The sequence below is a fragment of the Sapajus apella genome, unplaced genomic scaffold (assembly GCF_009761245.1).
Source record: "Sapajus apella isolate SASKATOON/1434 unplaced genomic scaffold, GSC_monkey_1.0 scaffold7, whole genome shotgun sequence".
Lineage (NCBI taxonomy): Eukaryota > Metazoa > Chordata > Mammalia > Primates > Cebidae > Sapajus > Sapajus apella.
Window position 1 is genome coordinate 3,816,631 of NW_022436947.1, and position 27,517 is coordinate 3,844,147.

Consider the following 27,517-nt stretch of genomic DNA (forward strand, 5'->3'; position numbering starts at 1 on the left):
CAATCCAAAGAGTTTCCAATTGCTGTTCTTCTGTGGGGGTGGGACCAGCCGAGCCTGATCACCTGGCTCCCTGCCTCCGAGCCTTTTGCCCTCCAGTTGAACGGTCAACTCTCTCCCAGGTGTTTCAGTCGTCTGTTGAAAAGGCGCCGGGGTCTATGTGATTTCCCCTGCGGTGACTCCCTGCACTGGCTGAAACAGTGGCGCTGAGATTCTTGGGGCCTTTTGTTTGTTTGTTTGTTTTTGCCCGGGAATCTCCTGGCCTGGCTCCCTGCCTCAGACCCCCCTTTAGTCAGATGAATGGGTGACTACGTCTTCTCAGGGTTCCAATTGCCAGCCAAAAGGGCACCTGGACCAGTGTATTTTGTATGGAGAACTGCCATGCTGGGGCACCGCAAAGCAGCCGCGGGGACCAAAACAGCCATGCCGGCCAAAACAGTCATGCTGGTGACCCGTGGGGCTCCTCTGCCTGGGAATCTCCTGGTCTGTAGGCAATAAAAATCCGTGTGGAAATGCGGCGTCCACTCACCCTCTGCGCTTTCACTGGGAGCTGCAATCCCGAGCTATTCCTAAACAGCCATCTTGGATCCAGGGGTTGATGATGAGCTTTTTTTTTTCATATGTTTGTTGCCCACATAAATGTCTTCTTTTGAGAAGTGTCTGTTCACATATTTTACCCACTTTTTGATGGGATTGTTTGTTTTTTTCTTGTAAGTTTGTTTAAGTTCTTTGTAGATTCTGGGTATTAGCCCTTTGTCAGATGGATAGATTGCCAAAAGTTTCTCCCATGCTGTAGGTTGCCTGCTCACTCTGATGATAGGTGTTTCTTTCTTTCCTTCGTTCTTTCTTTTTTCTTTTTTTTCTTTTTGCTGTGCCAAAGCTCTTTAGTTTAATTAGATCCCATGTGTCAATTTTGGCTTTTGTTACCATTGCTTTTGGTGTTTTGGTCATGAAGTCTTTGCCCGTGCCTGTGTCCTGAATGGTATTGCCTAGGTTTTCTTCTGGGGTTTTTAAGGTTCCAAGTCTTATGTTTAGGTCTTTAATCCATTTTGAGTTAATTTTTGTAGAAGGTGTAAGAAAAGGATTCAGTTTCAGCTTTCTGCACATGGCTAGCCAGTTTTCCCAACACCATTTATTAAATAGGGAGTCCTTTCCCCATTGCTTGTTTTTGTCAAGTTTCTCAAAGATCAGATGGTTGTAGATATGTGGTGTTATTTCTGAGGCCTCTGTTCCATTAGTCTATATATCTGTTTTGGTACCAGTACCATGCTGTTTTTATTACTGTAGTCTTGTAGTATAGTTTGAAGTCAGGTAGCATAATGCCTCCAGCTTTGTTCTTTTTGCTTAGGATTGTCTTGCCTATGCAGGCTCTGTTTTGACTCCACATGAACTTTAAAGTAGTTTTTTCCAATTCTGTGAAGAAAGTTAGTGGTAGCTTGAAGTGGATAGCATTGAATCTATAAATTACTTTGGGCAGTATGGCCATTTTCACAACGTTGATTCTTCCTATCCACCAGGATGAAATGTTTTTCCATTTGTATCCTCTCTTATTTCCTTGAGCAGTGGTTTGTAGTTGTCCTTGAAGAGGTCTTCTATATCCCTTGTAAGTTGTATTTCTAGGTATTTTATTCTTTTTGTAGCAATTGTGAATGAGAGTTCACTCATGATTTTTCTCTCTGTCTGTTAGTGTATAGGAATGCTTGTGATTTTGCACGTTGATTTTGTATCCTGAGACTTTGCTGAAGTTGCTTATCAGCTTAAGGAGATTTTGGGCTGAGATGTGGGGTTTTCTAAATATATAATCATGTCATCTGCAAACAGAGACAATTTCGGTTCCTCTCTTCTTAATTGAATACCCTTTATTTCTTTCTCTTGCCTGATTGTCCTGGCCAGAACTTCCAATACTATGCTGAATAGGAGTGGTGAGATAGGGCATCCTTGTCTTGTGCAGCTTTTCAAAGGGAATGCTTCCAGTTTTTGCCTGTTCGGTCTGATATTGGCTGTGGGTTTGTCATAAATAGTTCTTATTATTTTGAGATACATTCCATCAATACCTAGTTTATTGAGAGTTTTTAGCATAAAGCGCTGTTGAATTTTGTCGAAGACCTTCTCTGCATGTATTGAGATAATCATGTGCTTTTTGTCATTGGTTCTGTTTATGTGATGGATTATGTTGATTGATTTGTGAATGTTGAACTAGCCTTGCACCCCAGGTATGAAGCCAAATTGATCATGGTGGATAAGCTTTTTGATGTGCTGCTGGATTCAGTTTGTCAGTATTATATTGAGGATTTTTGCATCAGTGTTCATTGGGGATATTGGCCTGAAATTTTCTTTCTTTTGTTGTGTCTCTGCCAGGTTTTGGCATCAGCATGCTGCTGGCCTCATAAAATGAGTTAGGGAAGAGTCCCTCTTTTTCTACTGTTTGGAATAGTTTCAGAAGGAATGGTACCGGCTCCTCTTTGTAATTGGTAGAATTTGGCTGTGAATCTGTCCAGTCCTGGGCTTTTTTTCATTGGTAGGCTATCAATTGCTGCCTCAATTTCAGAACTTGTTATTGGTCTATTCAGGGATTTGACTTCTTCCCCGTTCAGTCTTGGGAGGGTGTATGTGTCCGGAAATTTATCCATTTCTTCTAGATTTTCTAGTTTATTTGCAGAGAGGTGTTTATAGTATTCTCTGATGGTAGTTTGTATTCCTGTGGGAACAGTGGTGATATCCCCTTTATCATTTTTTATTTTTTTTGATTCTTCTCTTTTCTTCTTTATTAGTCTGGCTAGCTGTCTATTTTGTTGATCTTTTCAAAAAATCAGCTCCTGGATTCATTGATTTTTTGAAGGATTTTCTGTGTCTCTATCTCCTTCCGTTCTGCTCTGATCTTAGTTATTTCTTTTTTTTTTTTTTTTTTTTTTTGAGACGGAGTTTCGCTCTTGTTACCCAGGCTGGAGTGCAATGGCGCGATCTCGGCTCACCGCAACCTCCGCCTCCTGGGTTCAGGCAATTCTCCTGCCCCAGCCTCCTGAGTAGCTGGGATTACAGGCACGCGCCACCATGCCCAGCCAATTTTTTGTAGTTTTTAGTAGAGACGGGGATTCACCATGTTGACCAGGATGGTCTCGATCTCTTGACCTCGTGATCCACCCGCCTCGGCCTCCCAAAGTGCTAGGATTACAGGCATGAGCCGCCGCGCCCGGCTGATCTTAGTTATTTCTTGTCTTCTGCTAGCTTTTTTTTGTTTGCTCTTGCTTCTCTAGTTCTTTTAATTCTGACATTAGGCTGTTGATTTTAGATCTTTCCTGCCTTCTCTTGTGGCATTTGGTGCTATCAATTTTCCTCTACACATTGCTTTAGATGTGTTACAGAGATTCTAGTACATTGTGTCTTTGTTCTCATTGATTTTAAAGAACATCTTTATTTCTTTATTTACCCAGTAGTCACTCAGGAGCAGGTTGTTCAGTTTCTAAGTAGTTGTCTGGTTTTGATTGAGTGTCTTAATATGTGTTCTAATTTGATTGTGTTGTGGTCTGAGGTACAGTTTTTTTTGTGATCTCCATTCTTTTGCACTTACTGAAGAATGTTTTTCTTCCAATTATGTGGTCAATTTTAGAATAAGTACAATGTGGTGTTGAGAAGAATGTGTATTCTTTTGATTTGGGGTGGAGAGTTCTGTAGATGTCTATTAGTTCTCCTTGGTCCAGAGTTGAGTTCGAGTCCTGGATATTCTTGATTTTCTGTCTCGTTTATCTGTCTAATATTGACAGTGGGGTGTTAAAGTCTCCCACTATTAATGTGTGAGAGTTGAAGTCTCTTTGCAGATCTCTAAGAACGTGCTTTATGTATCTGAGTGTTCCTGTTTTGGGTACATATATATTAGGATCGTTAGCTCTTCTTGTTGCATTGATTCCTTTACCATTATGTAATGCTTTCTTTGTCTCTTTTGATCTTTGTTGGTTTAAAGTCTGTTTTATTAGAGACTAGGAGTGCAACTCCTGCTTTTTTTTTTCTATTTGCTTGGTAAGTCTTCCTCTATCCCTTTATTTTGAACCTATGTCTTTGCATGTAAGATGGTTCACCTGAGTACAGCACACCGATGGGTCTTGCCTCTTTATCCAATTTGCCAGTTTGTTTCTTTTAGTTGGGGTATTTAGTCCATTTACATTTAAGGTTAAAATTGTTATGTGTGAATTTGATCCTGTCATTATGTTGCCAGCTGGTTATTTTGCCTGTTCATTGATGCAGTTTCTTCATAGAGTAGATGGTCTTTACAATTTGGTATAATTTTGCAGTGGCTGATACTGGTTGTTCCTGTCCATGTTTACTGCTTCCTTCAGGAATTCTTGTAAGGCATGCTTGTTGGTGACAAAATCTCTCAGCATTTGCTTGTCTGTAAAGGATTTTATTTCTCCTTTGCTTATGAAGTTTAGCTTGGCTGGATGTGAAATTCTGTGTTGAAAATTCTTTTCTTTACGAATGTTGAATATTGGCCCCCACTCTCTTCTGGCTCCTAGGGTTTCTGCCAAGAGATCCACTATTAGTCTGATGGGCTTCCCTTTGTCGGTAACCCGATCTTTCTCTCTAGCGGCCCATAACATTTTTTCTTTCATTTCAACCTTGAGATAGGTCAGACACAAGACCAATATTGTATAATCCCACTTATATGTGGAATATAAAAATGTGAAAATCATAGAAGCAGACAGTAGATAGAATGGTGACTGCCAGAAGCTCAAGGGTGGGAAAAAAGGGGAGGTATTCATTGAAATGTTCAAAGTTTCAGTTATGCAGCATAAATAAGTTCTGGAGACCTAATGTATAGCATGTGACTATAGTTAATAATACCATATGTATGCTTGAAGTTTGTTAAGAGTAAATTTTCAAAAAAAGTAACTATGAGATGATGAATATATTCATTAACTTGATTGCATACATATATGAAAAATCACATTGTACACCTTAAATATATACAACTTTATTTGTTGATTAAACCTCAATAGAGCTGGGGAAAAAAAAAACAAATTGGAAACTTTTTAGTAGACAACAGAAAAGTATAAAAATTTTAAAAGATTCAAAATATTTTTGCATTAAATATAATGTTACCTATATGCAATAATTTGTTTCAGGATTATTCCCAGACATAGTAAGGGCAGAAGAGAATTCTACTTGGTTGAAAGAGTGATTTTCTTTTTTTTCTTTCTTTCTGTTTTTTTTTTTTTAGATGGAGTCTTGCTCTGTCACCAGGCTGGAGTGCAGTGTTGTGATCTTAGTTCCCCGAAATCTCTGCCTCCCGAGTTCAAGCTATTCTCCTGCCTCAGCCTCCCAAGTAGCTGGGATTACAGGCACGTGCCACCACACCCAGCTAATTTTTTTTTGTATTTTTAGTAGAGACGGGGTTTCAACTTGTTGGCCAGGATGGTCTTGATCTCCTGACCTCATGATCCACCCATCTCAGCCTCCCAAAGTGCTGAAATTACAGGCATGAAAAGAGTGATGTTCATGCAGCTAAACTTTGATATGCAGACTGATAATTTCATCAGGCATTGTTAAGAAAAATAATCTAACTCTTGGAAATCAAATAAATTGTACAACATGTCATATGTTTTGCTTAATAAGCTCATTTGAGGATTATAGTTTCATTCTTTGTTTTTTTTTTTAGAAATGGGGTCTCTCACTCTGTCACCCAGGCCAGAGTGAAGTGGTGCAATTATAGCTCACTACAGCCTTGGACTCCTGGGCTCAAGTGATCCTTTTGCCTTAGCCTGCTGAGTAGCTGGGACCACAGGCACACACCATCATGCTGGCTAAATGTTTTTTTTGGGTTTTTTTTTTTTTGAGACAGAGTCTTGCTCTGTCACCAGACGCCAGGTTGGAGTACAGTGGTGCAATCCCAGCTCACTGCAGTCTCTGCCTCCTGGGTTCAAGCAATTCTCCTGCCTCAGCCTCCCTAGTAGTTGGGACTACAGGCACATGCCACCACACCCAGCTAATTTTTTTTGTATTTTTAGTAGAGACGGGGTTTCACCATGTTGGCCAGAATGGTTTCGATCTCTTGACCTTGTGATCCGCCCGCCTCGGCCTCCCAAAATGCTGGGATTACAGGCTTAAGCCACCATGCCCGGCCTCTGGCTAAATTTTTAAAGGGTCTTGCTTTGTTGCCCAGGGTGGTGGTCTTGAACTCCTGGGCTTGAACAATCCTCGTGCCTCAGTCTCCCATTTGCTAGGATTATAGGAGTGAGCCACTGTGTCTGGCCCAGGATCATTTAATTCTTTAGTATCCTTTACTAGTTGATAAAAATCTTCATTTTAAATTTACATGTTAACTTATAGATTTTGTCTGGCAGCAAAGATAACCTCAAAATTATATTATATTACCCTGTGGGGCAGTAAGCAGTTTCATATACAACCCAGAAATTTTTATTTATAAATTTTTGAAATGCCGTTACTGATGGATTACTTAAACTCTTGCTACTAGAATCCTCTTGGAACTGGCTTTACCATCTCTTATCTTCACCCCTTATTAATGAGTTAAATAAGCCTTTGGCATCTTTTCATATTATATATATACTTTTGGAGACAGGGTCTTGCTCTGTTGCCTAGGCTGGAGTGCAGTGGCACAATCATGGCTCACTGCAGCCTTGACCTCCTAGGCTCAAGTGATCCTCCCTTCTCAACCTCCTGAGTAGCTGGGACTACAGGTGCACACCACCATATCTGGCTAATTTTTGTGTTTTTTGTTTTTGTTTTTTGTAGGGATGGGGTGTTGTCATGTTGTCCAGATCTCAAACTCCTGGGCTAAAGAGATCCTTCTGCCTTGACCTCTCAAAGTACTGGAACTGCAGGCATGAGTCACTGGGCCTGGCCTCTTTCATCAGTCATATTTTCAATGCTTTGAAAATTATAGTTTGACAGAGTAGGGGAGCCAAAGTGTAAGTTTCCCTTGGCCCTCTGAAGGTTTCCTGAAAAAAAAAAATCATTGGCGATATGTATATTCATAGGAGAAAAAGCATACAAATGTATTTAATACATGTAATGGGAAGAATCACAGAGTGATTTTCCATCTCCTAATGGGATGCAGAAGCTTATATATCATCCTGGCAAACAAGTTATGGGAGGGCAGAGAAGAGGAGGAATTCTATTGACAAAATTACTAGGGAGAAGGAATGGATCAGGGATCAGAGATTAACTTGTACATTATCCTATGAAAGGATCTGTTCAGGTAGTTACCTTATTGGTTTTATGTGGAGGGAAAGAAAAAGTGGTGGGTCTGGATCTCAGATAAAGGCTTTGGGAGAGACAGCAGGGGCCACAGTGGGTAGGGGGGCAGGCCGGAGAGATCTTGAGGCTTCTCCAGTTCAGCATGTCAAAGAGCCATGTTTTAGGTTACTGGCTTCTGAACCCCAATAACAGGATAATTGTGGAGAGTAGTCAGGTCCTTAAATAAGGTACCAAACTTTCAGGGTGAGGATAAATTTGTTGTCAGCAATGCAGTCCAGGTGATGACTCATTTTTGTAACTCAGGTCTCTGGACATTGGAAGGTCTCCCTTAGCCAGTTTTCTTAAGATTTTATAAAAGACGTCAAGAAACAGCAAGATTATGATGGCAGAGGAGTTTCTGAATTCCCCCAAATGCCCTCACATAAGAGAGAGGGTAACTAGGAGGACAGAAGAAAAAAGACATCTTCAATACAACTGGGAAAAAAGAAACCTCCATGAAACCCAGAACACCAATGCGTAGGGCTAAATGCCTCAAAAAAGCAGGATCCTCTATAACTCACTTAGATTTAAAGTCTGTGTAAATCTATGTGGAAGTAGAGGATGGAAGTGACAGAGGAATTCTGATGTCCAGAGAATCCTGGAACACAGAAATTCCCCCCAAATGCTTTTATTTTTACTTTAAATGGACTCTCACTCTGTTGCCCAGGCTAGAGTACAGTGGTGTGATCTTGGCTCACTGTAACCTCCACCTCCTGGGTTCAAGCGATTCTCCTGCCACAGCCTCCTGAATAGCTGGGATTACAGGTGTGCACCATGATGCCCAGCTAATTTTTGTATTTTATTTTTTTTTATAGAGAGGAGGTTTCACCATGTTGGCCAGGCTGTGTTGGGGTTCAACCTGCAGATCCTGACCTAGTGATGGTTGAACAAATTCACTCAGAAACAGAATACAGTGAAAGAGCAGGCTAGGGGTGATTGTGGCCACTCACAGACACTTGACAGTGCTGTAAAAAGCTAGCAGCCACAGTCCTGACCATCTGGCCCTCCAGGCATTTATTTGGTATAGATTTAACAGCAGAGGCCCTGAGTCAGCACACTTGTGGATAATGATTAAAGGCCAAGTTCCAAGGCCTAAAGCAAACACCCTTTGCAGGTGATAAACCTGGTTGCCCTCCCACCAAGAGAGCCATTCAGCTTGCGGTAGATTAAAGGTTAGTTTTAGGACCACGTGAATAAACAAGTTATTCAGTTAAACTCCCTTTGTATCTACTCTGTTATTTGCAAAAGGGAAGGGGATTAGGCTGCCTTCAGCCATAACCTCCTTCCCAAGACTTTTGCAAAAACTTTCCAGCCTTCCAAGAAGGTTTGTGACTATTGTAATTTTACAGTCTCTCTCACCATCCTGACTGAACCCCCACAAGGCTGGTCTCAAACTCCTGGCCTCATGTGATTTACCGGCCTCCATGTGCTGGGGGTTACATGCATGAGCCACTGTGCCTAGCCCTTCCCTGACCCCAAACTCTTGAGTCATCAAGGAGAAGAAATGTGTCTGAGTAGAATCCTCGGACAGCAGATGTGAATGAAAGTATCATTGGAAGGAGGATCTGATATGTAGATGAGCACCAAAAGTCCATGAGTACTCTCTAAGGGGCTGTAGGAGATCAGCAAGTCCTGAGGCAGCCTCATTCAAGGAACTCAGAAATGTCCAAGAAAAACTCATTTAAATTGCACAGAAACATATTTTATGGGAAAGGCTGCCTAGAGCAGAGCAGAAAATTAGAGAACACTTAGGAGCAGAAAGGGAGAGTAAGAGAAAAAGAAGTTTCAGCTGCTGGTGGAATGGGTCCAGAGGAAGCAGATCTCAAAATTGTGGAAACGGCTTTATGGGGAGGCCACATTTTTGGTGGTAACAACAGAGGAGGAGCCTCCAGCAGTGGAGTTAAGATATCTATTCTGGCTTATTTCCATCTGTTACAGAAATACTAAATAGAAAAATACTTCTCTGATTAACAGTACAGGAAGACGCATATAAAGATGAACAACAGAAAAGAATTACACTCAAGCCCCATATAAAGATCCTGAAAGGAAAACAAGGCAAGATGAAAAGGAAGTGAATCACATACAACATATGAAAAAGCCACATTAGAAAAAATTTAGAAAATTAACACAGGGTCGAGCATGGTGGCTCATGCCATAATCCCAGCACTTTTGGGAGTCTACCCAGGAGTTCAAGACCAGCCTGGGCAACATGGTAAAACTCTGTCTCTTCAAAAGATACAAAAATTAGCCAAGTGTAGTGATGTGCACTTGTAGTTTCAGCTATTTGGGAGGCTGAGTTGGGAGAATTGCTTGAGCCTGGTAGGTTGTGGCTGCAGTGAGTTGTGATGCAGCCAGTGCCCTCACCCTAGGCAACAGAGTGAGATCCTGTCTCTAAATAAATAAATAAATAAGATTGTTTTTCAAATTTTGTTTTTTAAAACTTGCCTTTGATTATTTGTAGTTTTTCTGTGTGAATCACCTGCTCACCAAAACCTATGTCCACACAGATACTTGCACACTGATGTTCATAACAGATTTCTTTGTGTGTACAAACTGGAAGTAATACAAAAGTCCATTAACAGGTGAATAGAAAAACAAACTGTGGCATATACAAACACGGGGAGTAAGAAGGAATATAAGCTACTTGTATGTGCAACAACATGGAGGAATCTCATAATCATTAGGCTGAGTGAGAAAGACAGGCACAAAACATACATAAATTAGAATTCCATTACTTACTTACTTAAAGATGAGGTCTCGCTTTCGTTGCCCGGGCTGGCTTGCTCCTTCAACAAAGATCATTTGACTATATTTGCGGGTCTGTTTTTGGGCTGTGCATGCTGTTTTATTGAACTATTTGCCTGTTGTTTTCACCAATATTACATTGTCATTGTACTGATTACCCATGGACTTTTTTTTTTTTCTTTTGGAGACAGAGTCTCACTCTGTTGCGCAGATGGAGTGCAGTAGTGCAATATTGGCTCACTGCAACCTTCACCTCTGGGGTTCAAGTGATTTTCATGCCTCAGCCTCACAAGCATCTGGGGTTATGAGCATGTGCCACCACACCCACCTAATTTTTATATATATACATAGTAGAGATGGGGGTTTCACCATGATGGCCAGACTGGTCTTGAACTCCTGACCTCAAGCAATCCACCCACCTTGGCCTCGCAAAGTGCTGGGAGTACAGGCATGAGCCACCTAGCCCAGCCTCCACCGACTTTCGATATGTAGCAATCTCTTCATTTTTGGCATACATAAGGTTTGCTAGTATCCTTACAAAATAGGATTGAATTAATCCTCTGCCTTTGATTTTTCTGAGATACAGTTAGAGAACAGACAAAAATAATCAGATTTTATAACATCATCTATCACATGCATTAGTGATTTTAGTAGGTATGTAGTGCTATCTTAATGTTTTAATTTGAAATTCTTTAATGGCATATGATGTTGAGCATCTTTTCATATGCTCATTTACCACCTGTGTATCTTTTTTGGTGAGGTATCTGGGTTGTTTTCTTATTTAGTTTAAGAGTTCTTCATATATTTTAAATACAAGTCCTTTATCAGATATGTTTTACAAATATTTTCTGCTAGTTTGTGGTTTGTTTTTTCAGTCTTAGTATCTTTCTTGAAGCAGAAGTTTAAAATTTTACTGAATTTCTATTTATTATTTTTTCCCTTTCATGGGCCATGCTTTTGGTATTGTATTAAAAAACTCCCTGCGGTGCTCACTTCGGCAGCACATATACTAAAATTGGAATGATACATAGAAGATTAGCATGGCCCCTGCGCGAGGATGACACACAAATTCTTGAAGCATTCCCTATTTAAAAAAAAAAAAAATTCACTGCAAAACCCAAAGTCACCTAGAATTTCTCTTATTTTATAATCTAGAAGTTTTATAATTTTGTGTTTTACATTTGTAGGTCTGTGATCCATTTTGTGTTAATTTTTATGAAAGGTGTAATGTCTATGTTCAGATTCAGTTTTTTTTTTTTTTAATTGTACTTTAAGTTCTGGGGTATATGTGCAGAATGTGCAGGTTTGTTACATTGTTACACGCATGCCATGGTGGTTTGCTGCACCCATCAACCTGTCATTTACATTAGGTATTTCTCCTGATGGTATCTCTGCCCTGACTCTCCACCCCTGGACAGGCCCCAGTGTGTGATGTTCCCCTCCCTGTGTTCATGTATTCTCATTGTTCAACTCCCACTTATGAGTGAGAACATGCAGTGTTTCATTTTCTGTTCTTGTGTTATTTTGCTGAGAATGATGGCTTCCAGCTTCATCCATGTCCCTGCAAAGGACATGAACTCATCCTTTTTTGTGGCTGCGTAGTATTCCATGGTGCATATGTGCCATATTTTCATTGTCCAGTCTATCACTGATGGGCATTTGTATTGGTTCCAAGTCTTTGCTGTTGTGAATAGTGCCGCAATGAACATCCATGTGCATGTTTCTTTATAGTTGAATGATTTATAATCCTTTGGGTATACACCTAGTAATGGAATTGCCGGGTCAAATGGTATTTCTAGTTCTAGATCCTTGAGGAATTGCCTCATTGTCTTCCACAATGGTCGAAAATTTGCTCTCCCACCAACAGTGTAAAAGTCTCCCTAAGGCTCAAATCCCAGTTTCCTGAAGACTCAGTCATATCCAGCCAGGATAATGAGAAGATGGCACTGCAGCTGCTCACCACAGCAGTGGTGGTGAGGACTTAGGTGGTTGTGTAGGCATGGCTGACTGGCAGCATGTAGGTTGTGCCATTCAAGGAACTGGTCTTTTTATTTACGTTTTCAAATTGATGGACATAGATTATTCACTGCATTCTTTTTTTTCTGTCCATGGAATGAGTAGTATTGGCCTCTCTTTAATTTCTGATATTGGTAACTTGTGGTGAGAAAGCTAGTTGACCACCTCAATCTCACTTTATCTAGTGTAGAAACTGTCAGTTGAGGAAAGCTTTTTCACATGCAGGTTGCTGGGCAGAAAAGGAGATGAGGCATCAGGACAAGTCTGATTCTCCTACGATTTGCTTGGAATTTTTTTTCTTTTTTGTGGATCTGGTATCTCTCTCATCCTCATATTTGAGCTCTGAATTGTTGCTGATAAAAATCTCACTGCTCTCTCTATAGTTTTTGGTTTTCTGTAGGAGAGCACTGAAGCCAGCTTGCTTCTGTGCTGCCATTTTAAGACCAGAAGTCTTCCATCTTTTCTAGTGTACACATTCAGTGCTATACATTCCTGTCAAAGTATTGCTTTCACTGTATCCTACACATTTTGATAAGCTGTATTTTCATTTTAATTTATTTCAAAATATTTTTAAATTTTCCAAGAGAGACTTCTTTATGTTTATTTAAAAGTGTTTAAACTGAAGTATTTTGGGGGTCTTGGGGATTTTGCAGCTATCTTTCTGATTTGATTTATGGTTTAACTCCATTGTAAGCTGAGAGGATACGTTGTATAATTTCTAATTGTTAAGGTTTGCTTTATGGCCCAGAATGTGGTCTATCATAGTGAATGTTTTGTGTGAACTTGAGAAGAATATGGATTCCTCTGTTGCTAGATGACATATTCTATAGATGTCAATTAGATCCCGTTGTTTGGTGGTACTGTTCAGCTCAACTATGTCCTTACTGATTTTCAGCCTGCAGGATCCATTAATTACTCCAAAGGGCATGGAAGTATTCACATATAATAATGGATTCATCTGTTTCTCTTTGCGGTTTTTGCCTTGTATGTCTATCAGTTTTTGCCTTGTATATTTTGATGATTTGTTGCTAGGCGCACACATATTAGAAATTATGTCTTCTTGAAGAATTGACTCCTCTATCATTATGTAATGATGTAAGTACTATGTAACGAAGTATTCCTAATCCCTCCCTCCTTTCCCATAGAGTGTTGCAGTAATTTATTCCAGTTATCCAAAAGCTACATTCACCAAATATTTTGTTTATTATACTTTGAACAAAGTTATCTTACTCTATCAATAAGATTTTAAAGAATATTTTCTTTTACCTTCATTTATTTCTTCTCTAACACTCTTGCTTTCTGTATGTAGATTCAAATTTCTGATACATATCATTTTTATTATTTCTGAAGAATTTCTTTTAACATTTCTAGCAAAGCAAGTCTACTGGTAATAAATTTCTTCAATTTTTATTTTTATTTGTCTCTGAAAGTCTTTATTTTTGAAGGATAATTTTACTGGATAAGAACTTTTAGGGGCCGGGTGTAGTGGCTCACAACTGTAATCCCAGCACTTTGGGAGGTTGAGGATGATGGGGTAAGGAGATTGAGACCATCTTGGGAAACCCAGTGAAACCCCATCTTTACTAAAAATGCAAAAAATTAGCCAGGCTTAGTGGCACGTGCCTGAAGTCCCAGCTACTCAGGAGGCTGAGGCAGGAGAATCACTTGAACCCAGGAGATAGAGGTTGCAGTGAGCTGAGATCGTGCTACTGCACTCCAGCCTGGGTGACAGAGTGAGACTCTGCCTTAAAAAAGAAAGAATTTTTAGGTTGATGAACTTTTTGTTCTTTCAGTACTTTAAATATTTCACTTCATTCTTTTCTGATTTACATGATTTATGAAGAGAAGTCTAAAGTAAATCTCATCCCTGCTTCTCTACAGGTAAATTTCCCTCTCTGTCCCTTACCCTAGCTTTTTTCAAGATTTTCTGGTTGTCTTTGATATTTTGAAATTTGAACATAATATGTCTAGGTATTGTGTTTTGTTATTTATCCACTTGCTATTCTCTCAGCTTCCCGGATCTGTGATTTGATGTCTATCATTAATTTGGGGAATTTTTCAGTCCTTACTGCTTTAACTATTTCTTCTGTTCTTTCTTTCTTCTTTTTCTGGTATTCTCATTACATATATATTACTTTTTTTGTAACTGTACCACAGTTCTTGGATATTCTGTTCTCTCTCCCTATTTTCATTATTTTTTTCTTTGCATTTTAGCTTTGGAAGTTTCTATTGACATTTCTTCAAGCTCACTCATTCTTTGGCCGTGTTCAGTCTGTCAATGAACTAATCAAAGGCATTCTTCATTTCTGTTACAGTGTTTTTCATTTCCAACAACATCTTTGATTATTTTTTAGAGAGTTTTCATTGCTGCTTGTATTGCCAATCTGTTGACATTACCAGTTTGGTTTTGCATTTTCCCATTAGAGCCCTTAGTGTATTAATCGTAATTTTTTTAGATTTCCAGTTTGATCATTCCCATATCTCTGACATATCTGAGTCTGGTTCCCTGTTTCTTCAAAGTGTGTTTTCTGTTTGACCAAGGATTAGACTTTATTTACTGCTTGCTATAGCATAGGTATCTGAGGCTACAATTTCTCTGGTATCTTTACTTTTGTCTCCTCTGTTGTCTTTTGGATTCCCTAGCTATTTCTTATTAAATAAGTTCTGAGATGTGATATCCTGTCAGTTGTATTCTTCTGTTCTTATCCAAGAGCCCTATGATGAGGTGGTAAGATGTAAGGAGAGGGGAAGCTTTCTGTAGTTCTACCATTATATATAGGCCTCAGTCTTTTAGTGAGTCTGTGTCCTTGGCTTTGACCCTCACAAGTGCTTCTCACTTCCTTCTTCTGCTTAGGTGAGGCAGGAAGGCTAGAGGGTGCTGGAGTTGGGTATTTCCCTTCGCCTAGATCAGTTAGGTTCCAATAAAACCCCAGTCATTTATGCTTTGGGTAAATGGTTGCTTTTTTTTTTTTTTTAAAGTCATGTCCTGTTAACAACAGAATGCTTTGGGCATATTTGAGAATGACTACTTTTCCTCATGTGAACCTAAATTACAGAGAGAGATTCTGTAAAAGAAAATGTTTATTCAGAAATAGGGCATTGCAATAGGAATATGCACACCATAGTAAACTATGTGCATATTCAAGGAGGTAAGAGAATGTTGTGGTCTTTCTGCCCCTTAACTCCCCTAGGTCCTAGTTCTTGTCTCATGACCAGGAAGAATTAGGTGTGTAGATACTGAAGAGTAAGCAGAGTGAATTTATTAAGCAAAAAGAAACCTCTCAGCAAAGAGAGGGGTTTTGAAAGCAGGTTGTTGGTTGCCCCCTTCACAGTTGAACACAAGGGCATTATAGAAAAGCTGATGGAGCTGGGTGCCTTATTTGTATATGGCGTGAATTCCTGGCAGCTCCATTCCATCCAGTGTGCATGTGAGCCCTTAGTCTGAGCCACTGTATATTGATTTATTTCCCTTATGCACACATGTTACAGGATGGAATTTTCCACTGCAGGCATGTGTAGGCAAGTACCCTTTGCAAGTTCCCTTATCTGCACAAAACATATGGTGTAAGCACTTGTGGGATGTGTGTGAGGTTCTCTGGGGACCTTTCCTTTACTGTCTACAAAGAGCAAGTTGGCTAACTCCTCAAGAAGAGAGAATTTTTTTAAAGAAAAATTGAGGAAGATTACATAGTTATTTCAAGATAGTTACTTTTGGCTACAAAGATCAATAACAAGTGTGACATCAGGTCAATATTGAACGGGCAGCTGTCCTTACAGAAGTATTATTTTGTGCAGGGAGCAATTACCTTTGTTCAAGAGTAGGGTTTCTGCAGAGTCTTTTGTGATAGCTTTTATCATCAGCTATTTATACATGAAAACACTTCCCTTCATGGCCTTCCTCAGTGCTCTGTTTGTCAGGGTTTTTTGGTTGATGTTTTTTGTTTGCGATGGAGTCTCACTCTGTCACTCAGGCTGGAGTGCAGTAGCACCATCTCCACTCAGTGCAACCTCCACCTCCAAGGTTCAAGGGATTATCTTGCCTCAGCCTCCCAAGAGCTGGGATTACAGGCATGTGACACCATGCCCAGCTAATTTTTGTATTTTTAGTAGAGATAGGGGTTTCACCGTGTTGGCCAGGCTACTCTCGAACTCCTGACCTCAAGTGATCCATGTGCCTCAGCCTCTCAAAATGCTGGGATTACAGGGGAGAGCCACTGCACTCAACCTCTATTTTGATTCTGACAACTTTTATACCCTCTCCCTTTCAGAAGCACAAGAGGATTTTTATGCTGTTTTCACTGTGAGAACTTTGTTGCTTGGGTTCCTCACCTAAGACTGGGCAGTCTCTGGAGCCTTTAACTTTCAAACTTTTCCACACTGAGTCTCCAGTAGTTTATTAGTTACAGTTAAAGTTTTCCTACCCCAGTACTGATTCTTCCAGATATTTTTGTGTTACATTGCGATTCTTTGTACCTGCCTCTTTCTCTCCAGTTTTTGGGACAGTGATTTGCTTACTTACCTCAGTTGTCTGATGGATTTAAGAAGAGTTATTGATTTTCAATTTGCTCAGCTTTTTTCTTGTTGTATGAATGGGAATGATGACTTTTAAGCTCTTTACATGCTGGTCCAGAAACTGGAAGTCTTTCCATAATTTTTACTGTAGTGGAATATTACATTTGTTTCGGCTTAGCAATTCCATGTTTAGATAAACACCAGGCAGACTCAATGACAGGAAGATTGTTTGATGCCAGAAGTTCAAGACCAGCCTGAGCAACATAGGGAGACCCCCATCTGTACAAAAAATAATTAGCTGGTATGTTGGTACATACCTGTAACCCAGCTACTTGGGAGACTGAGGTAGGAGGATTGCTTGAGAGCAGGAGTTTGAGTTTACAGTGGGCTATGATCGTGACACTGAACTTCAGCCTGGATGACAGAGGCAAATAAGTGACTTGTAGTATATTTACACAATGGAATAGTACACCTCAATGAAAATGAGTAAACAACAGCTTCCCAGAGCAACATGCACAAATTTCATGAGGGTATGTAATATCAAGTTTTTTAAAAAAAGAGTCTAGAAAAGAACAAATAGTAAGATTTTTTTTTTTCCTCTGAAGTTCAAAGCTATTAGAACTAAAAGGTTTGGGAGGCTGAGGTGGGAGGATTACTTGAGGCCCTGCTGGGTAACATAGCAAGATCTTATCTTTACGAAAAGTAAAACAATTAGGCTGGTGTGCTGGTGACTGCTGATAGTGATATTGGTACTGTAATTTTGAAACTTTTTTTCTCAACCTACAATCATCAGGGCAGAATTTTAAAAAATGTTTTATTTTTGTTGTAAGATAAAGCATATAAGTAAATAAAGAAATATCTTAAAGTATTAGGAATCAAGATTTAAAGTGTCAAAGAGCTATAAATATAAAATCATGCCATGTCATGTTAAATTTGAGTTGGATATATCAATATAAACTCGTTTAAAAGATTTCCTTATATTATTTACACTGAAGCTACCTAAAAGTAATGATATATTGGTAGTGAGCCCTCCTAGAGCTCAGATCTAAGTGTCTTAATACCTTTCTCCATTTCAGGAAATTAGGGCTCTTTAGAGGTATGGCTGGATATGGACTGGGGCAGAGAAAGGACAGGGTGAACTTTCTGGATGTGCCAAAGGGAAGAAAGTGCTCAAAGGCTGCTGAAGTGACATCAAAAGGACACAGAAGTCTGTGTGCTGGAGCTCTCAGTAGTCCAAGTTAGGACAGTTTAATTATTTTTAAACTAGGGATTCTAAAACTTTGAATAAATAAAAAATCATGAGCCTAGAATTATTGTTTATTTGTTTATAGACAGGTTCTCCTTCTGTTGCCCGGGCTGGAGTGCAGTGGTGTGATCATAGCTCAATGTAGCTTTGAACTCCTAGGCTCAAGTGATCCTCCTGCCTCAGCCTCTTGAGTAGTTAGGTCTGCAGATGCATACCACCATGCCGAGCTAATACGATTTTTTAAAATGAAGAACAGAAAGACAAAAGAAAAAAGGACTTCACAGACTACCATTGCAGGCAACTATTGTATCTACTCTCATTCCAAAAGCTGTTAGTTCAATAGGAATGATCAAATGTTCACCCTGAGTTTTGCAATAAGTTTGTTTACACTTGGTGAGGAAAGACTCTTATTTTCTGAAGAATGCAACTGATGAATGTAAGAATTACATAATCGCTATTTTACAATGACCAATAGATAAATTAAGGTGAATGTCATAGTGGTTTTGAAAACCTCTATTTTCAAGTATATTGGGCAAGATTTGTACTCTGCTAGAATATCACTGAAATGAGAAAAACACACCTGGAAATAAAAATATCTACATAAAAAATTTTTAATTCAGGTCAACACACAAGAAAACTGATATAATTCTAATATTTTAAAAAATCAGTTTTTATTCAAAAGAGAAATACAGGATTACATGCCATTCTCTCTGGGATCACTGTATTTCATTGTTTAAAATTCAGTGTCTTAAAAAATGTTTTTATATATTTTGTCTGGTTTTCAGATTCTTCCAGGGAGAATGTTACCAATAATCCCTATTATTCTATGTTGGCCAGAAGCAGAAGTTCAAACACTGAACAAAAATACAGCTTTTTGGAAAGTAAGTTGGTGAGGTCTATGAAAATTAAAAATGCAAATACTCATTGGAAAACACTTCTCTCCTGTGAATAGTTTCCAAGGATAAACTGTGGAAATGTGTATTTACCAAGATACACACACACACACACACACACACACACACACACACACACACAGAAATATAATGGATGTTATATGTAATAAACAGCAGCAGCAACAATAACAAAAGCTCACATAATTTTTTAAAAAACCTGGTAACAAGGGAATGTCCATAAATGTCAGAATAGTTGGCTACATTTTAGTATATGGGATATTATACAGTCATATAATACAGATAAAGTAAAACTACCAGATTGCCTGGAAGGATTTTCCTGTGGTATTAAGTGAGGATAATAAAGCCAGACCAATTTATATAATACTATTACATTTTACGAAGAGAAGAAAACCCACTTCTCTTTCTCTCTCTCTCTGTCTCTGTCTCTCTCTCCTTCTCTCTCTCTGTGTGTGTGTGTGTGTGTGTGTGTGTGTGTGTGTGTGTGTTTGCCTGTGCACACAGGCTTTTATATTGTATCTAGATAAGTGAGCATGAATTTGAGTACAGAAATGTAAACATCATGTTATCAACAAGAATACAGGAAAACCATAAGAAGACAATTTCAGTGAGGAAGAAAAAGAAAGAGAAGGCAAAAGATGCATTTTCTAAAAAAATTTAAACTTTTATTACATAAATGAAACATTTCTAGATCAACGAGATCATGGTACTAATCTAAATTAATTATTTTATCCAATATCTTACCTGTTTCAAATAGTTTTAAAATTTATATTTTCTTTACAGTGTTGTTAGTTTTACCTAGAGGTATAGGAGATATACAAATGACCCAAATCTGGTTTTTAGAGATGAAAACTATAATGTCTGAGATGAGAAATTCACCAGATGAGATGAACAGCAGATTAGACATCACAGAAGAAAAAGTAGACTTGAATCCATAGCAATAGAAATTATTAAAAATAAAACAGAAAAAAGTTTTAAAAATGCAAAGAACATCAGTGAGTTGTGGAAACATTGTTTTATTTTCTGAAGAATGCAACTGATAAATGTAAGAATTACGATATCACCACTTTGCAATGACCAATAGATAAATTAATTAAGGTGAATGTCATAGTGGTTGTGAAAATCTCTATTTCAACAGCAACAAAAACAAAAACCCATACAATTGAGCAGCCTAATATATGAATAATTGGATTCCTTGATGAATGGGAGACAGCATGGAACAGAATAAATATTTGAAGAAAATAATGGCCAAAACTTTCCAGAGTTAATAAAAACTATAAATCTGCATATTTCAGAAGCACACAAATTCCAAGGACAATGATAATTATAAATAAAAAGTACAATTCATCAAAAGCATGTAACAACTTTACTATTTACGTAACTAATAATAGTGCGTCAAAATGCATGAAATAAAAACTGATAGCCAGTAAAGATAAATTGATAAATCCACAGTTATAGTTAGATCAATCTCAATATTTGGTAGACCACTTAGACAAGAAATCAGCAAAGATCTAGTAGACTTGAACAGTCCTATTGGCCAACAGGACCTGATTGATATTTATAGAACACTCCACCCAAAAATAACAGAATACAAAATATTCTTAAATATACGTGGAACATTTACCAAGATAGAGCATATTCTGAGCCATAAAACAAGTCTCAATAAATTCAAAAGGTGGCCTAGTGTGGTGGCTCATGCCTGTAATCCCAGCACTTTGGGAGGCTGAGGCAGATGGATCACTTGAGGCCAGGGTTCAAGACCAGGCTGGCCCATCTCTACAAAGAATATTAAACAAGACATTTTAAAATGATCCATTTGCCAGGGAAGTGGTAAAAAGGGAAATTGGGAGAGGCAAAAAGGCAGATTTCATTGAATAGAAATAAAGGAAAGTGATTTTGAATTTAAATTTATATCTAGCTCTTAAGGACTGAATTGTGTTCCTCCCTAAAAAATTTATGTTGATGTCCTAACCGCAGAATCTCAGAATGTGACCTATTTGGAAATGTGGCCATTGCAGATGTAATGGGCCATTAATCCAATATGATTTTTTTCCTTGTAAGAAGAGGAGAAGACACAGAGAAAGATACCTGGGGAGGAAGACAAGTGATGACAGAGGAAGAGCTTGTGGTGATACTGCTGCAAACTAAGGAATAACAAGGATTGGTGGCTCTCCCAGAAGCCAGAAAGAGACATGGAAAGATTCTACTCAGAGTCTCAGAGAAAGTATGGCTTTGCTGACAACTTAAGACCACTCTCCACAACTGTGAGATAAATTTTCCTTGTTTGTGGTACTTAGTTACATCCTTTGTAGTAAACTAGCCAAACTGTCATTTACATATGAGAACACAGTAAAGATATTCTCAGTCATATCCTCAGTCAAGGCCTTAGAGGATTTGGTATACAAAGACTCACTTTGAAACAGTCTTGGAGTAAGTACTCAAAAAGGAAGAGAAGTAAATCCAGGCATATGCTGAAATAAATGTGAGCAGTAAGAATGATCAGATATAACAGCTACAAAGCCAATAAAAGAGAGTCAATGAACACTAAGTAATACTCAACCTAAAAGGAAGCAGAAAAGGAGGTGCAAAAGGACAAAGAGCAGAGAACAAATAGAGAATAAGTATCAAGAAGATGACTTAAGCCGAATATAGCAACTATAATAAATGTGAATGGACTAATAATATGTAGTAAATATACTTAGACCTAGAGACCTTTGTTTCAAAACTAAAACAAGATATAACAGAAAATCTAACGGGTCCTGCAATTTTTAGTGAGATTGACTTCATAATGAAAACTGTCTCATAAAATATACTCCAAACCAAGATAGCTTCACTAATAAAGCCTTTCAAGTATTTATAGGGAAAAAAACTGATCTTACACAAATGCTTTTAAACGGAAGGGGTAATATTTTCCAAATTGTTTATGGCCTGAGCCTAACTGCATTGATTGCTGGTTAAAATATTTTTTAAAAATCAACATATCACAAAAAATAAACACAGGATCAGAGTCTGCACAGCCTAATATTAACAATGGCCAGTATAAAATCCAAAATTACTCTATCTTCAAAACAGCAACAGCAACCAAAAACAAGTGAATGTAACTACTACGAACCAAATGTTTGTATCCCCCCCAAAATTCATATGTTGAAGCTTTAGCCCCCAGTGTGATGGTATTTAGATGGGGCCTTAGGGGAAGTGATTAGATGACTATATATCCATGTCTCTTCTTATAAGGGTGCTAATTCCATCATTAGGACTCTGTCCCCATGTTCAAATTACCTCTCAAAGGCTCCATCTTCAAATATTATCACATTGGGGTTTATGGTTTTAACATAGGAACTTTGAGAGGCCACAAATATTCATTTCCTAGAAAAGATTTTTAAAAACTTGAAACAAAGAAACAAAACTGTCGTATTTGCCAATGTTATGACTGTGTACATAGAAAATCTAAAGGAATTAATAAATGTCTAGTCTGCAATTATAAATATAATAGGAAAAAAGAAAGAAATACCATTTACAACAAGGTAAGAAAGGTAATACACTTAAGGATAAATTTTAAATGATGAACAGATCTATGCAAACCTGTCCCCAAAGTCTAAGGAAGCCAAGAAGTCAAAGAAAGAGGCTGACAAATCCAGTTTCTTTGAAAGACACATTTAATAGGAAATTATGAACAGAAGCCGTGTCTATGTCTCAGGCAGCAGCAAATCAAGACGGTGGATTTCTATGCCATTATCCCCTAGGGCTTATACAGCATAGGAAATAGGTATGCATGATTCAGAAGGGATGTGTAGGACAACTGAAGCATGATATGATAACATCAAAGTTGCTGGAACTAAGGACAAGATTTATGGAAAGTACCTGCTCTCACACAAGGAGCAGTAGATAAACTGGAAATCTTAGAGGCCTTTTAAGGAAATTACTTAGACTAGATTTCAGACCAGTATTCCGAGGGACTTTTAAATCAGCTCTACAAAGTCAACCCCAATTCCTCAAAGCAGTTTGGTCACACTTGAAAATATGCCATTGCAGTCAAAGCTTTGCTACAAAAACAGTGTCTGCAATAGTGTCTTGTCACAAGAGAAAACAGATTTTGACTGAAGTGATGCAAACATTCTATATTGCCATAGGATAGGAATACTCATAAATAGTTTCCAAATTTTGCAGAACTCGGGTAGAGACAAAGGTAAATTTTCACACAAAAGTATATTCTACAATCAGCAAAGCAGTCTTCCAAACAAAATGTTATCCATTCACCTTGGAACTGTCATTCACAAACCAAGTACACGGTCATTCAGTCGAGAGCTGTTTATCAGGCACTATAGAATCCAGCAGCTCCTTCCTGGGAGGCTCAGGCTAGAGAATCGCTTGAACCTGGGAGGCAGAAGTTGCAGTGAGCCAAGATTGCACCACTGCACTGTGGCCTGGGTGACAGTGCGAGATTCCATCTCAAGCAATAATCATCATCACCATCATCATCCTCATCCAGCAGCTCCTCACAGAGTTTTGGCGTTAGTCCTAGGGGAAAAATAGGCTCCCTGCTCATGAGTGTCTCTTCCTTGCACTCTTAGGTAGCATGCTCCTATATAAACCATCTCCATTTCATGATGGAACTCTTCCGGACACTGATATCTCCATTAGATTGTTTCTCTGACATCAACAAAGACAGCATGGGTATTTCAAGATGAAATGTCAAGATCATTTTATATCCTCCAGTCATGGGGCAGCTTCAGTTAACATCCAATAATACGGGAGCCAATGCTCCTCAGCTGGAAATTCTCTAAAGTCCCGATAGTTGACATTGGGAATTGCTCATAGGCTTTTGCCATAAGCCCTGATACACAGTCCACAAAGGGCTATCGAGCAGAGAATGTGTTGCTACCATCAACCCAGCCTCTACCCTACACTCTATAGGCTTGGCAGTCTTCCTTGATTCTCATTCAGCATGTTCATTTAATATGGCTTGAAGGGTGGATTTACATGCCTTCCTTTTTATAGTACTAGGTAAAGGAAACATTTCCTGGTCAGAAATATATCAATTTTTATATAGCATTTAGGTGAGAGAGATCTGAGTATTTTTTATAAAGCCTCTTTAAACATTCCAACTTTCATAATCCTATCAACCCTTGCATTTTTATGTTCTGATTCTGGAACTTCACCCCTAGATCATTTTACTGTCTCTTGTGAAAAAGGCTTTGGGGTCCCAGCAGGAGGTTGAGCCAAGGAATCCAAACCCTTTGGTCAGTCTTTATTTTGATTAACTCACTTCAACATTGCCCCAGGCAATTTTTGGTCTGCTTTCTTACTGTAATCTTTACCATCTGATTGTTTTGGAAGATAATCTGCTTTACTCAAAGTCTACTGATTTAAATGTTAACTTCATCTAAAAATACCTTCATAATCAGCAACATCCAGACACATTTGACCAAATATCTGAGTACTATGGCCTAGCCAAGCTAATACACAAAATTCACCATCAAAACAGCAATACCATTTAATAGGGAAAGGGAAGTCTTTCAGTAGCAGAGCAATTGTATATCTGTATGAAAAAAAAATCAACTTTGAGCTCTCCCTCACGGCATACAGAAAATTTTTTAGATAGATCTGTGTATTAGTCTGTTTTCATGCTGCTAATAAAGACATACCTGAGACTGGGTAATTTATAAAGAAAAAGAGGTTTCATGGACTCAAGTTCCACATGGCTGTGGAGGCCTCACAGTCATGGCAGAAGGCAAAGGAGGAGCAAAAGCCACGTCTTACACAGCAGCATGCGGGAAAGCATGTGCAGGAGGACTGCCCTTTATAAAACCATTAGATCTTGTGAGACTTATTCACTGTCATGAGAACAGCACTGGAAAAACCTCCCCCATAATTCAGTTACCTCCTGCCTTGTCCCTCCCACGACACATGGGGATGATGGGAGCCTACAATTCAAAATGAGATTTGGGTGGGGCACAGCCAAACCATATCAATCGGCAAACCAAAAAATATCTGAGACAGGTCTCAATCAATTAGAAGTGTATTTTGCCAAGGTTAAGGATGCAGCCCAAGAGGAAGGCCTGTGCCTTTCTCCAGAGATAATTTCGAGGGCTTCAATATTTAAAGGAGAAAAGCAGGCTGGAGGGGAAAGAGGAAGGGTATAGTCACATTACTGAATCCACATGTTGCAAGAGAAAAGGAGTAGGTAGGGGAATCGGCAATTATGTTTTTGTTTCATGCTCATTGTAAGATAAGGTGACCATAGAGTCATTAGCTGTGAAGATATTTAACTTTGTTTTTTGAGCCAGAGTTTCCCTGCCATACCCAGGCTGGAGTGCAATGGCGCAATCTCGGCTCACTGCAACCTTTGCCTCCCAGGTTCAAGCGATTCTCCTACCTCAGCCTCCCAAGTAACTGGGATTGCAGGTGCCTCCCACCATGCGTAGCTAAGTTTTGTATTTTTAGTAGAGATGGGGTTTCCCCATATTGGCCAGGCTGGCCTTGAACATCTGACCTCAAGTGATTCACTCACCTTGGCCTCCCAAAGTGCTGGGATTACAGGCATCAGCCACTATGCCCAGCTGATATTTTACTTTTTATCTGTGGCTATCTGCTTAGGAACAAAAGGAAAATTTGCTTTTTGCATGACTCAGCTTTTAATTTTTTTTTTTTCTTCTGGCAAAATGGGTGTGGGTTTTTATTTTTCTTTAACATTTCTTCCCACTTTTTAAAAAGCGTTTTAGAAGAAATTGAGTCTCTGATCTTAGGTTTTGCATGATATCTCATGACTAGGATGATTTATTCCTACATGACTGGGTTTCATGTTGTTAGGAAAGCTAATTTTTGTCAGGTTGTGAAGTCTCATGTCCTGTCAAATAAAAATGGGGGAAAAAGTGAGAAGAAAATAACAAACAGAAAAAGGAGCACCATCCTGAGAAACTGATACATGCTGTGTTACTCGGAAGTATGCATCAGTAGGCAGGTATGAATGTGGCTTATGTAGATAAATAGGTTCCTGTTATTTTCTGCTGAAATTTAAGTTGTCTAGTTCCAGTTCTCAGGGCTTTAAGAAAATCACAGCTTAATTCTCAGTGATTTCAAATCAGGAAAAATGGGGGAAAGAAGGAAAAGAAAGAAGAAGAAAATTGAAAACATTAGAGACTTGTAGCCAGGAAAAATTTTAGAATTCAGTTCAAATTATAGAAAATAATAAAAATGAAAAACATGTTTCTCTGCTGCGAGCTTCCAAAATGACAAAGAAAGAAGGAACAACCGTCGTGCCAAAAAGGGCCGCGGCCATGTTCAGCCTATTCGCTGCACGAACTGTGCCCGATGCGTGCCCAAGGACAAGGCCATTAAGAAATTCGTCATTCGAAACATAGTGGAGGCCGCAGCAGTCAGGGATATTTCTGAAGCGAGCGTCTTTGATGCCTACGCACTTCCCAAGCTCTGTGTGAAGCTACATTACTGTGTGAGTTGTGCAATGCACAGCAAAGTAGTCAGGAATCGATCTTGTGAAGCCCGCAAGGACCGAACACTGCCACCCCGATTTAGACCTGCGGGTGCTGCCCCACGACCCCCACCAAAACCCGAGTAAGGAGCTGAGTAAAAGATTGAAGACAACTATTCCCTGGAGAAAAATAAAATGGAAATTGTACTTGAAAAAAAAATGAAAAACATTTAGTAATACTAGAATCTAATAAAAGTTATAATATAGCTTTTTTTTTTAAACATACTTTTATTCTCTCCAATTCCCCAATTTCATTAAAGACAAAATCACAATAGATTATTATAGAATAAGTTTTATTTGTAGAGTAAGTTTTAGTCCTATTACATTTGGTCATCCATGCTGGAGTGCAGTGGCGTGATCATGACTTACTACAGCTTTGACCTCATGGGCTCAAGTGATCCATCTCAGCTTCCCAAGTAGTTTGGACTACGGGCATGTGCCGCCATGCCTGGCTAATTTTTTTGATTTTTTTGTAGAAATGGTATCTTCTTATGTTGCCCAGGCTGGTCTCGAACTCCTGGGCTCGCTGTTAGAGGTGGGGTCTGGTGGAAGGTGATTGGATCCTGCCTCAGCCTCCCAAAGTGCTGGGATTACGGGCATGAACCACTGTGCCCAGGAGGAGGGCATGAATTTTGGGGTTCATATCAGGTGGCCAGACTGAAAGGACTGGAAGTCCAAGACATGTAATATTTTAAGCAGCACATTCTTCAGCTCAAGTGTGTCAAGCTCTTAGGGGAGTTTTATCTTAAAAGGTCCCATCTTTATGGGGCTTCTGTTGTGTAAACCAAAAAGTATCTGAGGCAGGTGTCAATCAATTTAGAAATTTATTTTGCCAAGTTTAAGGACATGCATGGAAGAAATAAACATGGAATCACAGAAACAGTCTGTGGTCTATGCCTTTCTCGAAGGTGATTTTGAGGGCTTCAGTTTTTAAAGGGAAAAAGTGGACTAGAGGGGAAAGAGGTGGGTAGGGTAATCCATGTGCTGTAAGAGAAAAGGAGCAGATAGGGGAATTTATCTCATGCTCAGTAAATCAGCACTTTACATAAGATAAGGTGAACATACAGTAACTACCTGTGGAGATGATTAACCTTTTATCTGCAGCTGTCTGCTTAGGAACAAAAGGCAAGGCAACTTCTTACAATTTTTTTCTTTTGGCATAATGAATTGGGGTCCCAAGTTTTTATTCTTCTTTCACATTGTCTTTTGTTATTTTAAGTCTATTTCCAAGAGTAAGTTTTTGATGATCCTGGGGATTGCCTCTTCTATGCCCTCTCCAGGAATATCTCTTGCTTATGTGGAAAAAACCTGGAAAATTACCACCTGGGCTTTCAAGAGCCTTTTGCATCGAGT

At 38.9% G+C, this 27,517-nt stretch overlaps 1 protein-coding gene and 1 non-coding gene across 2 annotated transcripts; both read left to right on the forward strand.

Moving 5' to 3' along the window:
* Nucleotides 1-297: 297 nt before the first annotated feature.
* On the forward strand, nucleotides 298-26,265 carry LOC116550047 (40S ribosomal protein S26-like). The gene is made up of 2 exons (XM_032275777.1): nucleotides 298-488; nucleotides 25,897-26,265. Exons 1-2 carry the CDS (start codon nucleotides 298-300, stop codon nucleotides 26,249-26,251), a joined length of 546 nt encoding a protein of 181 aa, XP_032131668.1. The 3' UTR covers nucleotides 26,252-26,265.
* LOC116550526 lies at nucleotides 10,976-11,082 on the forward strand. The gene has a single exon (XR_004268476.1). It is a non-coding gene; the product is annotated as a U6 spliceosomal RNA (small nuclear RNA).
* Nucleotides 26,266-27,517: the final 1,252 nt, after the last annotated feature.